The sequence below is a fragment of the Cyprinus carpio genome, chromosome B12 (assembly GCF_018340385.1).
Source record: "Cyprinus carpio isolate SPL01 chromosome B12, ASM1834038v1, whole genome shotgun sequence".
Taxonomy (NCBI): domain Eukaryota; kingdom Metazoa; phylum Chordata; class Actinopteri; order Cypriniformes; family Cyprinidae; genus Cyprinus; species Cyprinus carpio.
Genome location: NC_056608.1, coordinates 17,010,481 through 17,024,336, shown reverse-complemented (window position 1 = coordinate 17,024,336; position 13,856 = coordinate 17,010,481). Strand labels below are relative to the sequence as shown.

At 35.6% G+C, this 13,856-nt stretch overlaps 1 protein-coding gene across 3 annotated transcripts; it reads right to left on the bottom strand.

Annotated features, from left to right (window-relative positions):
• Positions 1-528: 528 nt before the first annotated feature.
• aldh18a1 (aldehyde dehydrogenase 18 family, member A1) lies at positions 529-11,533 on the bottom strand. 3 transcript variants are annotated; one of them, XM_042735735.1, is made up of 18 exons: positions 11,376-11,533; positions 10,692-10,801; positions 8,958-9,178; positions 8,682-8,831; positions 7,723-7,827; positions 7,473-7,631; positions 6,929-7,019; positions 5,615-5,739; positions 5,373-5,517; positions 5,197-5,270; positions 4,930-5,029; positions 4,567-4,787; positions 4,172-4,309; positions 3,516-3,711; positions 3,266-3,387; positions 2,209-2,395; positions 1,816-1,911; positions 529-1,725 (listed from the first exon to the last, which is right to left on the bottom strand). In XM_042735735.1, the coding sequence occupies exons 2-18, from the start codon at positions 10,780-10,782 to the stop codon at positions 1,529-1,531; spliced, it is 2,418 nt and encodes an 805-aa protein (XP_042591669.1). In that variant the 5' UTR covers positions 10,783-10,801; positions 11,376-11,533; the 3' UTR covers positions 529-1,528. The 3 variants fall into 3 exon arrangements, with proteins under 3 accessions (XP_042591669.1, XP_042591670.1, XP_042591671.1); XM_042735736.1 differs by having other exon boundaries at positions 7,479-7,631; XM_042735737.1 differs by having other exon boundaries at positions 8,958-9,109.
• Between the last annotated feature and the right edge of the window lie 2,323 nt (positions 11,534-13,856).

Here is a 13,856-nt window from a genome sequence, read left to right as displayed (position 1 = left end):
ATTTGGCAGTAACATTCTCCTCATTTGAGCATTTCTTAACCTCTTTCATCCAAACAGTCATTGATCACAGATCTTACGCAGTAAAGTTGGAACACAATAACAGATGAATGAGACTTTGTTTCTCTTCATCTCTGGATCTTTTTAGTTTCTGATGAAGGCTCATTGAGCGTAAACCGCACATTTTGGAGAATAAAAAGAAGTTGTGAGTCAAAAGGCACTGGCACTTTCATGGCAAGCCTCAGTCTTCTTGCAGTCTCTTCTTTCCTAATAGCAACATAATTAATCCTCTGTAGTATTGTTTTCACTCTTCCGTGTCCCACTTAGTGCTTGGCAAGTCTCTCTCTCTCTACAGAACAGCCTCTTGATGTTTTCCACACTGAACTGTACTTACGAAAGATTATTAATCAAGTTCAAAATGGCCCCAATACTTGTCGGTTTCCTCCCTAAATCCTTTTCCGAACATCTTTCAGGTACTAATTCAACTTTCAGGTCTTTGTCAGAGGCATTGAATGTATCCAGAAGCATTTCGAAAGTACAAAAAAAAAAAAAAAAAGCAATTTATTCTACATACAAAATTGTGAACATCTTCAGAATACTTTTCATACAATTAAGCATCACTATTTTGTTGAGCATTACAGCACTTTAAAGTACAGATAAGGAGGTCTTTTTGAAGCAGTTCAAGACAAAAGCTGAAGAGAATTTTACAGCAGTAACAGAAATGTCTACAGGTCTGCACAGGTCTCATGATTAAAAAAAAGCAGTGAGCATAACGAAAATGCAAAATGAGAGAGGTAATGCACAGGAAAATAGTTTTTCTTTTCAAGAAGAGCAACTTATCCAGACAAAGCAGATTGAAAATACTAGTAAATACTTTTCAATTAATTACTTTTCTTATTTTATACTGTATATGACTAGCATGATGTCAAATGAAAAATATTTTCTTTTTCAGTTAATAAGGCAAAAAAAAAAAAAAAAATCCCCATTAAAGCTGAAGGTATGTGTACACAATATGCTGTAAAACGGCACAATGATTTTTAATGCTCCAATTTGTGCTAGGAAAATTTCATTTCAAATTTGCATTTTCCACACATTAAATATTACATAAATATATGACATGGGGCAATTCGGGAGGCCTCTTTTCATCCATACTGGAGTGAAGCTGTCAATATTTTTGCCACATTTTTCTACTCAAAAGAACATAATACAATTCACAAATGACAAAAAGAAAAAAAAAATCAGCTGGACCACGGCTTTATGCAAAATTCCTTGTCATCTCTGTAGTTATACAGTAAGTTCAACTGGTTCTTTCTGAGAACAAGACACACTTGACTAAAATATGTGTATTTGGAAAAATTAAAATGTATGAGCTCACTGAACAGCTCTCAATCCACAGATGATTTTCTTTGTATTCACACTTACTCCAAATACACTGCCTGATGGGAGTCTTGAAATAGGTTTTAAGTGGGTGAGCTTTTACTTAAGATTGATTCTTTTGATTCTTGACTGTAGATCCTTTTACTTCACGACTCTAGCTGGTGGTTCTTCGTCCAGGAAGAACCTGTGCCACTGGAAGATTCTCGTGCAGATACGTCATGCTGCCCTGCTCAGAGAAATCTGCAGCTGTGTGGCCCTCGCCCCGTAAGACCCATTTGGTAGTGAGAAGCCCGTCCAACCCCACAGGCCCACGGGCATGAATACGGGCCGTGCTGATGCCAACCTCAGCGCCTACAAAGCACCACAGGGTCATTATGAGATTAAAATAGAAAAATGTAAATAAGTTGTGGGTGGGGGGAAAAAAAAGAAAAAGACACCTACCGAGACCAAAACGATATCCGTCAGCGAACCGTGAGCTGGCGTTCCAAAAGACACAGGCACTATCTAATTGCTGAAGGAACTGCTCTGCTGTGTCCTCTACACAGAGTATGTGAAAGATGAATTAATCAATGAATTAAATAAATTCAATAAATAACTAAATAAATAATAATAATTAAAAAAAATCAATGTTTGAAAGCAATATCAATCTTCCCACTAGATGGCACTACAGCACTGCTTTTCTTTGTTCAAACTAGAGCATTTAAAAGGTAAAATGTGTAATTTTTTTATTAAAGCACCTACATACTTCAACAATAACACAGCTTGCAACTAATGCTAACCCAAATTGCCTATATTTATGATACATGATTATCCACCACTATAGGGCAGTCTTACCATTTTCAGTGACAATAACATCAGTGTGGGAACTGCCGTATTTATGAATGTGATCAACAGCCTCCGTCATACTGTCCACAACCTCGATACAGCATTCCAGATCCCCGTACTCAGTGCGCAGAGACTTCACCTCTGACGGACTAAAGGTCAGGTAAGATGCAAACTTGGGGCCGGCGTGGATCTTCACCTACAAAGGTCAAATCACCAATAATTTTAAGAAAGTGCAGTTACAAACATAGACTATCATTTTTAAATATGCAGAAGTATATGGGAAAAAAAAGAAGAAAAAAAAAAAAGTAATAGTGATATATAATTAAGACTATCATTTTTGAATATGCATAAGTATATGGAAAAAAAGGAACAGTGAGATATAATTAAGGTGTACACTATAGTAGTTCAAGTTTTTTAATTAAAACTATTATTGAGCAAGGATGCATTAAATTGATCAATAGTGAGTGTAAACAAATGTATTATTTACAAAATATTTTAATTCAAATAAATGCTGTTGAACTTTTTTATTAATCTAAGAATCCTAAAAATTAAATTTTATCATTGTTTTTGCATCATGTATCCACAAAAATATTAAGCAGCTCAACTTCTTTCACATTTATAATAATATTAAATAATATTTTCTTGAGCATCAAATGAGCATATTAGAATCTGAAGGATCATGTGACACTGAAGACTGGAGTAATGGCTACTGAAAATTCAGCTTCGCCATCATATGAATTTAATCAATTTGAATTCATTTCAAATTTTAAAATATATTAAAATAGGAAAGTAACTTTAAATCACATTACTGTTTTATTTTATTTTAGTTTAAATAGATACAGCCTTGGTGAGAAAGAGACTTCTTTCAAAAACATTTTTGAATGAAACTTTTGAACTATTGTATGCATTTGCATTTTTTTTATTTTGTTTTACCCTGAGGCAGAAAGCGGTTTCAATAGAAACACTATATTATTTTTTCTATACCAAAGACAGATTTGGTTACAGTCCTCAGAGTGTAAGCCTAATTAAGTATGAATGACATACTGTGGATATTTATGCGTCTTACATGTTCTGTCCTCAGCATGTCGATGATCTGATCAAACAATGGGGTTCTGAGAAGTTCTCGATGCACCAGCAGGGTTTCCATGGCATTACAGGCTGCAGGGTAGTCGCATTTCGAGTCTCGGACTAGAGAGATAAATCATAACCAGTGTAATTTAAACCATTATAAACCACAATATCAAATGGTTGTTTATGGAGTACACCTATTTGGAAAAAAAACATCTACACTCATAAATCTTCACTGGCAGTCTTACTGATCTTGATGGCTTTGTCAACACTGGCCTCGTGGTCCACATAAACATGGCAGATCCCCTCACTATGGCCAAGAACAGGGATGCCCTTCGCCGCACGCTGAATATCTCTGACTAGCTGAGAGGAGCCACGAGGAATGATCAGATCAATCATCTTCTCCAGACGGCACAGATCCTCCACCTCTTCACGTGTGCTCACCTGGCACATATTACATCTGTTAAATGACTACATATACACACACTACCAAACAAAAGTTTTTTTTTTGGTTATTTTTATGCAGCAAAGATGCATTCAATTTATCAAAAGTGACAGTAAAACGTTATAAAAGATTTCTATTTCAAATACATGCTGCTCTTTTGCACCTCCTGTTCATCAAAGAATCCTAAAAAATGATCACGGGTTCCACAAAAATATTAAGCAGCACAACTTTTCTTCAGCATTGATAATAATAAGAAATCTTTCTTGAGAATCAAACTTCTAAAGGATCATGTGACAATGAAGACTGTATTAATGGCTGCTGAAAATTAAAACTCGGTCTATTAAAATAGAAAACAGTTATTTTAAATTGGAATAATACTTCACAATATTGCTATTTTTACCTGGAGATCTGATCAAATAAATGCAGTCTTGACAAGCTTGGTGCAAATATGTAATTTACCAGCTGGATGGCGTCTTTGACTCCATGGATGGACAGAGCCTCCTGGGCAAGTTCATGCAGGATGCGATTCGTGTTGGCCGCCTCTTTGCCACCTTTCAACAAAAGAGCATTTCCACTGGCAATGGCTAAAGCAGAAACCTGTTGGGATTTAAAAAATAAAAAATAAAAAAAAATAAAAAGTAAATAATGTAGACACATAGCAGATGTTCACACAAAGCAAATTAAAGTACACACACACACACACACATTTGAATCTATAACTTTTCTGTTTACAGCCCAGCTCTTTAAACACCATCCACTGGCCCAAACATAAACATGTTAACATACAGGAAAACTAAAACTATGACCCAAAAGTTACACTATTTATGTAGATGCATGCATTTTGTGCACCCGACCTGAGGAAGGCAGTCTGGTCGTGACTCAAAGATGACCAGCAGCACTCCTATGGGGACAGTGATCTGCTCCAGCTCCAGGTTGTTTGCCACACGAGTCCTACGCAGAACCCTGCCAACGCTGTCCTGAGAGGACACTGCGATCTGACGCAGGCCAATCGATAAACTGTTCAGTTTAGATGATGATAAACTGAGTCGCTTCAGCATGGCTGGAGACAGACGACCTGTAACATAACAGATTGAGATTGAGTGCACCAAAAAAAAAAAAAAAAGACAACAACAACCTCTTTGTGATATACCGCTTCAGTGGGGAAAAAATGGTCTGGTTTGCACATGGTCTGGAGAGTAGCAATTACTTCCTGTTACCTGTGCTGACAGCATGCTCCATGTCCTTTTTGTTGGCAGATAAGATTTCATCTTTCCTCTCAGTAAGGAGATCAGCCAATGCGCAGATGATCTCACTTCTCTGTGGACAAACAGATTGATATGACACAGATGCTGTCTATAGATATTAAGATGAAAATAACCCAGAATATTACTTTTATTAAATCTAATGATTCTACTGTTTCTGGTAAAATATGCACAAATGATTCCAGATAGTCCTTTAAAAGAGTGGTAAAAAGTTCAGCTAACCTGCTCTGGTTCAAGGGAAGCAAGAGTCCTGCCAGCAGAGCGAGCCATTTCTGTCTGCTGCTCGACTGTGGGACCTGTGGAAGAAGAAAAGTAGCATCTGAGGTCTTTCAACAAACAGAGATAAATGAATCACATTAGAGAAAAAAAATGAATCAGTAGAACATGTGGTAACTTACCAGCTGGCTTGACCTCGGAGAAGAAGGTTCCTACTTTCTTGCCCTCAACAATGTCAGTGATCACATGACCTGTGACTTTGGGGTGTGTACCGTTAGCAATGACAACGGACGTCCCACCTTGGAGAGCCCAGAGAGCAGCTTTAACCTGAAGTTTATTAAACATAGCCTGTCAGTTTTAGTTAATGATCCTAACAAAAATATAGTGCGTGTGTACATCTCAGATATTCTTTCTGTAATCACACCTTAGCTTCCATTCCTCCAATGCCAACCCTGGACTTTGTGCCATAGGTTATGGAATGCTGGTCCCCAGGGTAAAATGTGTCCAGGAGCTTGGCATCGTCTGACCCTGGTGGGCTGTCATAGAGGCCTGGAAAGTATCATAAAGGCAAGTAAAACGGTTGAGTATAATTATTATTTTACTTAAATATTAAAAGCATTATTTACTACGGAAAGCTTTAGACCGCATCTAACTGCATTAAAAAGAGTGACAATTTTAGTCTTTAAACTCTTCCTTTAGTTATATATAGTTTTAGATTAGTCAAATAGTTAAAAATATATATTTTTTTATAATACTATAAAAATAAATAATAATTAGTATTACTATGGGTGTGAAACCATAACCATGATACATTTTTCTGATTTATTTGAAATAGAAATCTTTTGTAACATTATGAATGTCTACTGATGTCTTCACTTATGATCAATTTAATGCTTCCTTGTGAAAAAATAAATAAATAAATGAATTATTTAAAAGAAGAAAGAAAGAAAAACATTAAAGTGTGTAAAATATAAACGATGACAATAATAATGATATTAACAACTAGATGGTAGTTCGTAGGCAAACTATAAGTTGGCTTGAAAAAGCCTAGCCAGAAAGTTTGAAGTAGTTTTAAAAGCTTAAAATTTGAGGATTTTCAGTTTTAACTAATTTGAAGTAGTTTTAAAGTTTTATAGGCAATACAATCTATCAGAAAAATGGATAAATAGACAGCTAGATAGATAAATAGATAAGAAATAGTAAACCAGCATGTTGCTAGCATGATTAGCAAATCACTAGCATGTCACTAGCATGATTAGCATTTCACTAGCATGTTGCCGGTATTATTAGCAAATAACAAGCATGTTGTTAGCATGATTAACAAGTGACTAGGATGATTTGCAAGTTACTAGCATGTCATTAACATGTTTCTAGCATGTTTGCTAACATGATTAGCAAGTTACTAGCATGTTGCTAGCATTAATACAAATGACTAACATGTCGCTATCATGTTAGCATGATTAACAAGTTACTAGCATGTTGTTTACAGGATTAGCAGGTGACTAGCATGTTGCTAACATGACTAGCATGTCGTTAACATGTTTCTAGCATTAGCAAGTGACTAACATGTCGCTAACAGGTTGTTACCATGATTAGCAAGTGACTAGCATGTTGCTAGCATGACTAGCATGTCATTAAATTAAAACAGATAAATTAAAAATACATCTAATACCAGTCAATAAAATATGTTATGGTACTGATGTATTCACTGATTAACATTCAAACTGAAGTCTCTCACCTTCTACATCAGAGAGAGCGATGAGAAGATCTGCCCTCATCTCCACGGCAAGCCGCGCTGCAAGACTATCGTTATCCTTGATACTGATAACCTGCAGTATGAAAAAGAGAAAAGAGACTCAAACTAGAGAAAGCAGCCCTTGTCTTTTAAAACCCACAAATGCAGACATCATCACTATATTTCAGGCTCCCATGAGCATTTATCTCTAAACTATGGCATTAAAATGGGTGTGATGAACAATGACTGTCTAGTCCATGAAAAGGCAGACTTCCACATGAAACCACATTTGAAGCCACAGCGAGTGCAAAACAGAGCAAGCTTAGATGAGCCCAGAAAGTAAGCGACAGAATGTTAATTTCTTTCCAGTTTCTACAGGAATGGAAAAAACCCTCAGGCTGTAACAGTGCAGGAGACAAAGATCAAGCCTCTGCATTGCTCTGACTCCCAGCATGCATCTGTAAAGGCCCCTCCCAGCATGCAGTTCCAAAAAGAAGAGGATGGGTGGCAAGGCTGCTGGGCAGATTCTCTCTCTCCCAATACCCACATTTACCCCCTGTAGGTCACTGTTGGGTTCTGGGGGAGGCACCACAGCGTCGTTGGTGTTGATGATGGGCACGATATTCATACGCAGCAGCTCATGCAGAGTGCTGTTCAAGTTCCGTCTTTTCTGGTCGTCGTGGAAGTCCAGGTTTGTTACAAGGATCTGAAGCAACCAATAAAAAATTACAAAATGAAAATATGAATAAAAGTGCATCTTGTAGCTTCACCAAACATATGATAGTGTCTGTGTGTACCTGGGCAGTACAGGTGCTGTACTGAGTGAACATAGCCTCATACAGAGCCATAAGTCCACTTTGTCCCGCAGCGGCACACGCTCTCGCCTCTAGAACTGGCAGTGACTGACAAAGGAAACACACCCAACTTCAGCTTCTTAACTTTTTAAAGTTAAAAGACTAGCTTACTCAGCTGAAACATGCTTGATTGCTGCACAGGAACCAAAAAGGTTTGTTTCTCGAATGTCAAGCAAATACAGTAGTTTGTGTTTACCATATTTGCTGTGCTCTATGTATGTGCTTTGATCAATGTTTATATGTGAATTAAAGCCTATGTTAAATCTGTTCATACAAAGTGATTGCTAAAAAGAGGTGTGACGTGCATTCTTTTTGGCTCATTAAAAATTAATCTTGCTGCCGCGTTCTGGATTAATTGCAAAGGTTTGATAGATCTGGCTTATTGGGATAGATATATATATATATATATATATATATATATATATATATATATATATATATATATATATATATATATATATATATATACACACACACACATACACACATAAATACATACATTACATACACACATATACATATACATACATACATATACATACACATACATACATACATATATATACACATATATATACACATAATATATATATATACACACTATATATATATATATATATAATATTTTGTTTTATTTTTTTGACTATTATTTATTATTTTTGGCTCTAAAGGGTTAATAAACCTTTTGCAATTTTGGGTGAATTATTTTTTTTTAATGGAGAGACAGAAATCTCTTCGATTTCACAAAAAATGAATGAATGAAAGTCTTATGGGTTTAAAATGACATGAGGGTGAGTATTTGATGACAGAATTTTCATTTTTGTATTTACTATCCTTTTATATCTCATTTAATCCGTTTTTATTTTTGACCAAAAATATTGTTAACAAATTTATGTCCTCACCATATCTTTGAGCTGATTCTGGCCTGAGTGGAGGGCTTGTCTGACACTCTGTGAGAGAAGAATTTCGTGCCTCAGCCTTTGTTTTCCAAATGCTACAGCACCACTGGTCACAATCATCATCTCTCTGCCCTGATTCTGAAGCATGGCCACTTAAACAATCAATATGCATAAATATTCTAAACAAGTTTGGTACAGTCATTTTTAAAATACAGCATCACGATTTGTTAGTACAACATTTTATTTATGTGCAAATCGTTAAGCTTTTATCATCTTTACCTGTTCTACAATTGAAGCAAGTCGGCCCAAAGCGAGGCCGCACTCGTCGCCGCGGGTTACAACAGCACTCCCCAACTTGACGAGGATTCTCTTGGCCTGGCGCAGATCACTGCGGTGGGCAAATGACTTACCATGCGCCCGTGCCAACGGCACTGTAAAAAAAGGCACGTTACTCCACTGACGCACAGCATGGAGTGTGAGAAATGGGGAGGAAAAGGGATCTGCATGGAGAGAGAGCCGGGAAAGCACCCAATGAGGAGCATGCCATGCAGGAAAGCCAGTGAGTGATGGATAAATGGACTGTGTTAGTGTGCACTGATTGAATCACCGCTGAACATTAGGATAATGAGGAGAGGATGGATATGAGGGGAAATGGTAAAAGACAAGCAGAGAAAACAGGAAGTATGAAGAGCATGTCCATAATGTAACAAAGGGCACTGTATACTATAAATATACAGTAATTAGCTCTTTGACAAATTGCTTCCAATCTTCTCTTGTACAGAAAGTCTCTTTGAATATACATAAATGTAATTGTAAACAAATTAACTTAATGCAACTCCCCACAAAATTCATGAATGCATGTTTTTATAATCTATAATCTAAAATGGAACAACTCCATTCTACTGATGTAACCAAAGCCAAATGGGCAGAAAAATAATAATAATAATAATAATAATAATAATAATATAATCACAGTCCAACTTTCATGATCCAATCACTTTCTAATGAAGCCTTTATTTTGTAACTAAAAATATCATCATAATGTTTAAAAGATTATTATAAAAATAGTAACATAAAATATTATTATAGTTTATAAAAACATCACTATATTTAGTAAAATAAATTCTTTTCTTGGCATATAGCAGTAAGATAATTATTTTCATGTAATGCCCAAAAATAATATGAACAATAAAATGTCTAAAAACTAAATTTGATCGTTTTAAATACTAAAGGTGTACAGTAATGTACAGTATGATAATGTGTCTTTTATAAATTAAAAAGTCATTTAAGACATTTAATATTTAAATGCTTTAAATAAGTAATATTGACCAGCAACTTTTAATATTTTGAGCGAAAATCTGAAATCTCACCCACTACATAAGAGGGAGTAATGCATAAATGTAATCAAATTAACTTTACTCTGGTGTCTATGGGATTCTAGACAATTCAAACCAGTTGATTTAAAGAAACTATTGAATTAATATTGATTATATTTACTTATAAAATATCACTGGTCTTATACAAAATTCATCAATAACTGATGTGAGTGCAGATAAAAAGTGATCTGTAAAAGCAAACAAATGAAGTGAACAGAAATCTATGACAAGCCATTCACAAAGCTGTGAGCTCATGAAGTTCAGCGCCCACCAAACCCCTGCCACATTCTTTATGAAAGAAAATAACACAGTAAAAGGTGCCACATCAGCAAAGTCAGACAGCACACCCAAACGCTGACAGGACAGAAATCAAAGAGGAGCACCGACCCAGTGCATGAGAGAGATAGACAGACATGCTGTAAATTAAGAGCAAACATCATAAAAGGAAACAACTAATTGTATCTCCATATTTAAAGCTCTCTCTCTGACTGATTTTAATCAATAAGAAACAAGGGTATACTGAACAGTATCCATTCTGATACAGATCAGTTTCACAATCCATAAACTTTTCTTTATACTACCCTACATATTTTCTTTCTTTTAAGAGGTATGTGACACAACGTGCAGAAATACTTACTTTTGCCTTGAGAAGCAGCTCTTTTGAATGTTTGCAGATTATTTGGCCTCGCTAAAAGCTGAGAACAGGAGAACATCTTCTGGAGATACATGGTGACCTGATTTGTACAACTGAAATATAAATCATATATTTAAGTTATATCAAAACACAGTTGATCGAATGAATTTAGTTCGATCTTTCAGGCTAGTTCTCGACATAAATAAATTATGTAAGATATTATGTGAGATCATACATGATCATAGTTTATTTAACTTAGTGTAAATGTAAACAAAAGCTAAATCTACATGCAACTGACCTACATTCAATTCAGCAAGTCATCACTGTGCTAAATGTGCAAGAAGAAAATAGTTGCCAGAGTTGGATGTTTTTATTACATGAATACATTTAATAATGAGTAGGGATTATTTATATTGTATAACATCTAAATGCATGCTGTGCGTAATAATGTTTAACAATAGGCTACTAAAAAACGGGGTTCAAGAACACAACACTTACAACAGCACCATAACAAATAATAACGAATCAATACTAACAGCCACTAAAGAAAAAACACTTATTTTCTCTGTAAACGTCCTCTATAAACAAGTTGGCTGATGCAAGACGGAAGAATAAATGGGTCAGCGTGACATTTCTAATGCAAAACAAATGTGTAAAACGGTATCGTGTAAATGTCATTTTACATACCGTAATCTACAAAATAAATGTGATATATTAAGCTCAATTTCACTGCCGCCGCTGCTCTTCAGTGCCACATCAACTCTCGGCAGCTGCTCTCATGGATTCAGCCATGTTGACGTTCATCCACGTAGTTACGCAACGTGCGCATAGTTTTACGAGGATTACTTCTTCTTCTTTGTCTTTGGTGTTTTATTGGCGGTTGGCAAACCAGCTTATAGTTGCATTACCGCCACCGACTGGACTGGAGTGTGGATCAAGATTTATGCATTATCTGTTATGGGGGAGAGAGGAGCAGGGGCCATAATATATATATATATATATATATATATATATATATATATATATATATATATATATATATATATATATATATATATATATATATATATAATATATATATATATATATATATATATATATATATTTCCTTTTACACATATACATATACACAACTGTTTCTTGTTGATTACAGTGTATACAGTACATTCCCCAGTTGGGTGCTTACCAATTCTATATAATGTACTATTAAGTCCAGTATGTCCAGTTCTAAGACGTGTAATGATATTTCCTTCTCTTCGATTCCTACTCTCCTTTCTCCCAACATCAACTGTTTTTTGTATATTTTACAAATGTCTACCTGTTCCATGGTCATCCCAATATACAGTATCTGCCATACTGATTGTGTATATGTTCTAATGTATACTTTAGCTTCTGCTTTACTTAATGGAACATGTAGTTTGTTTGGAGGAGTTTGTTTGGCCAGAATATCCACCTTCTCATTTCCCTCCACTCCAACATGAGCAGGAACCCAAATGAATTGTGTAGACATACCCTTAACTTTCATTTCATACTTCCTGCAGAATATTTCATTAATAATATCCATCCTAACTGATGACCTGCCAGATTTCATACTTTCAAGTGCTGAAAAACTATCAGATGCAATGACAGTGTTATTTACTTCCTTCTCTTCTATCCACTGTAGGGCCAATGATAATGCCAATAGCTCTGTAGCATATACTGATAAATGGTTGGTTACTCTTTTCTTAATATAAAATTCACACCTTGGAATATATACTGCTGCACCAGCATATCCAGTATCAGGATCCTTAGATCCATCCGTGAATAAAACCGTTGACTGTGGGAGATGTTTCTCAAAATACTTCTGGACTATATACCATATCGGAAGTTGATTAGAATTGTCTTTCAGTTCCTGCTGTATACTAAGGTCAACATTTGGCAAGGGGAATAACCAGGGAGGTATTGAGGAAATTGATACTGTATTTCTGTACTTTAATTGATGTAATCTTATATTTTTTGCTTTAGCGTCTCCTATCCACTCAAAACTTTGTTTCATTGTGTTCCTAGCATTCTTTTAAAATGCTTTTGACAGGATGTTTTTCATTTTGTCCTTGAGGACTGACCCAGTATGCCATCATTAATTTTACTCTTCTAATTCTCAATGGCATTTCTCCCATTTCCACCTGCACTGATGATACCGGAGATGATTTGAATGCCCTACTACCCCACTGCTCCAGTTGTTGCCCATATAGATTCAAAACCAGGGGTGAGATTTTGTGCCGCCTTGAAAAACAAATAACCTGTGTTTTTCATACAGATAATTTAAATCCCCATTTATTGGTCCACTTTTCCACTTCATAAATTGCAGCTTGCATTTTCTTATTGACATATGATATATTGCGGCCTCTAATCCACAAAGCCCCGTCATCTGCATACAAAATTTTCCTACATTTTGTTCAACCTGAAAGAAAATATCATTAATCATTATGTTGAATAATAATGGACTACACACGCTACCTTGTGGAGTACCATTCTCAGCAGTTGTATACTCTGGAGTATTCATGACCTACCCTCACTTGTATTTTCCTGTTTAATAAAAAGTCCAAAACCCAGTTATATGTTCTACCGTTAATTCCTAATGATTTTAATTTGATCAGTAATCCTTCTTTCCAGAGCATATCATATGCCTTCTCCACATCAAAAAAGACTGCTATTACTACTTCTTTGTTGGTCTGTGCTTTCCTTATGTCTGACTCTAGGCACAATATAGAATCCATTGTATTCCAACCCCTTCGAAACCCACTTTGATATGGAGGTAAAAGAATTTTACTTTCCAGGAAGTATGCTATTCTTTCTGTGATCATTCGTTCCATGATTTTGCATAAATGTGAAGTCAAGGCAATTGGTCTGTAGCTAGAAGGATCTGATGGGTCTTTCCCTGGTTTAAGAACAGGCACTATTATTGCTTGTTTCCATACTGAAGAAAGTTGCCTAGTATCCCAAATTTGGTTAAACAGATTTAATATTATTTGTATATCTGTCATGTGTGCCAACATTTTATAACATACCCCATCTTTCCCTGAAGTAGTCTGTCGAGCACTATTTATCGCTCTTTTTAACTCAAACATGTTTAATGGTAAGTCTAATGGATTTTCTGACATCTCATTTTCCTTTAAAATATTAGGGTAA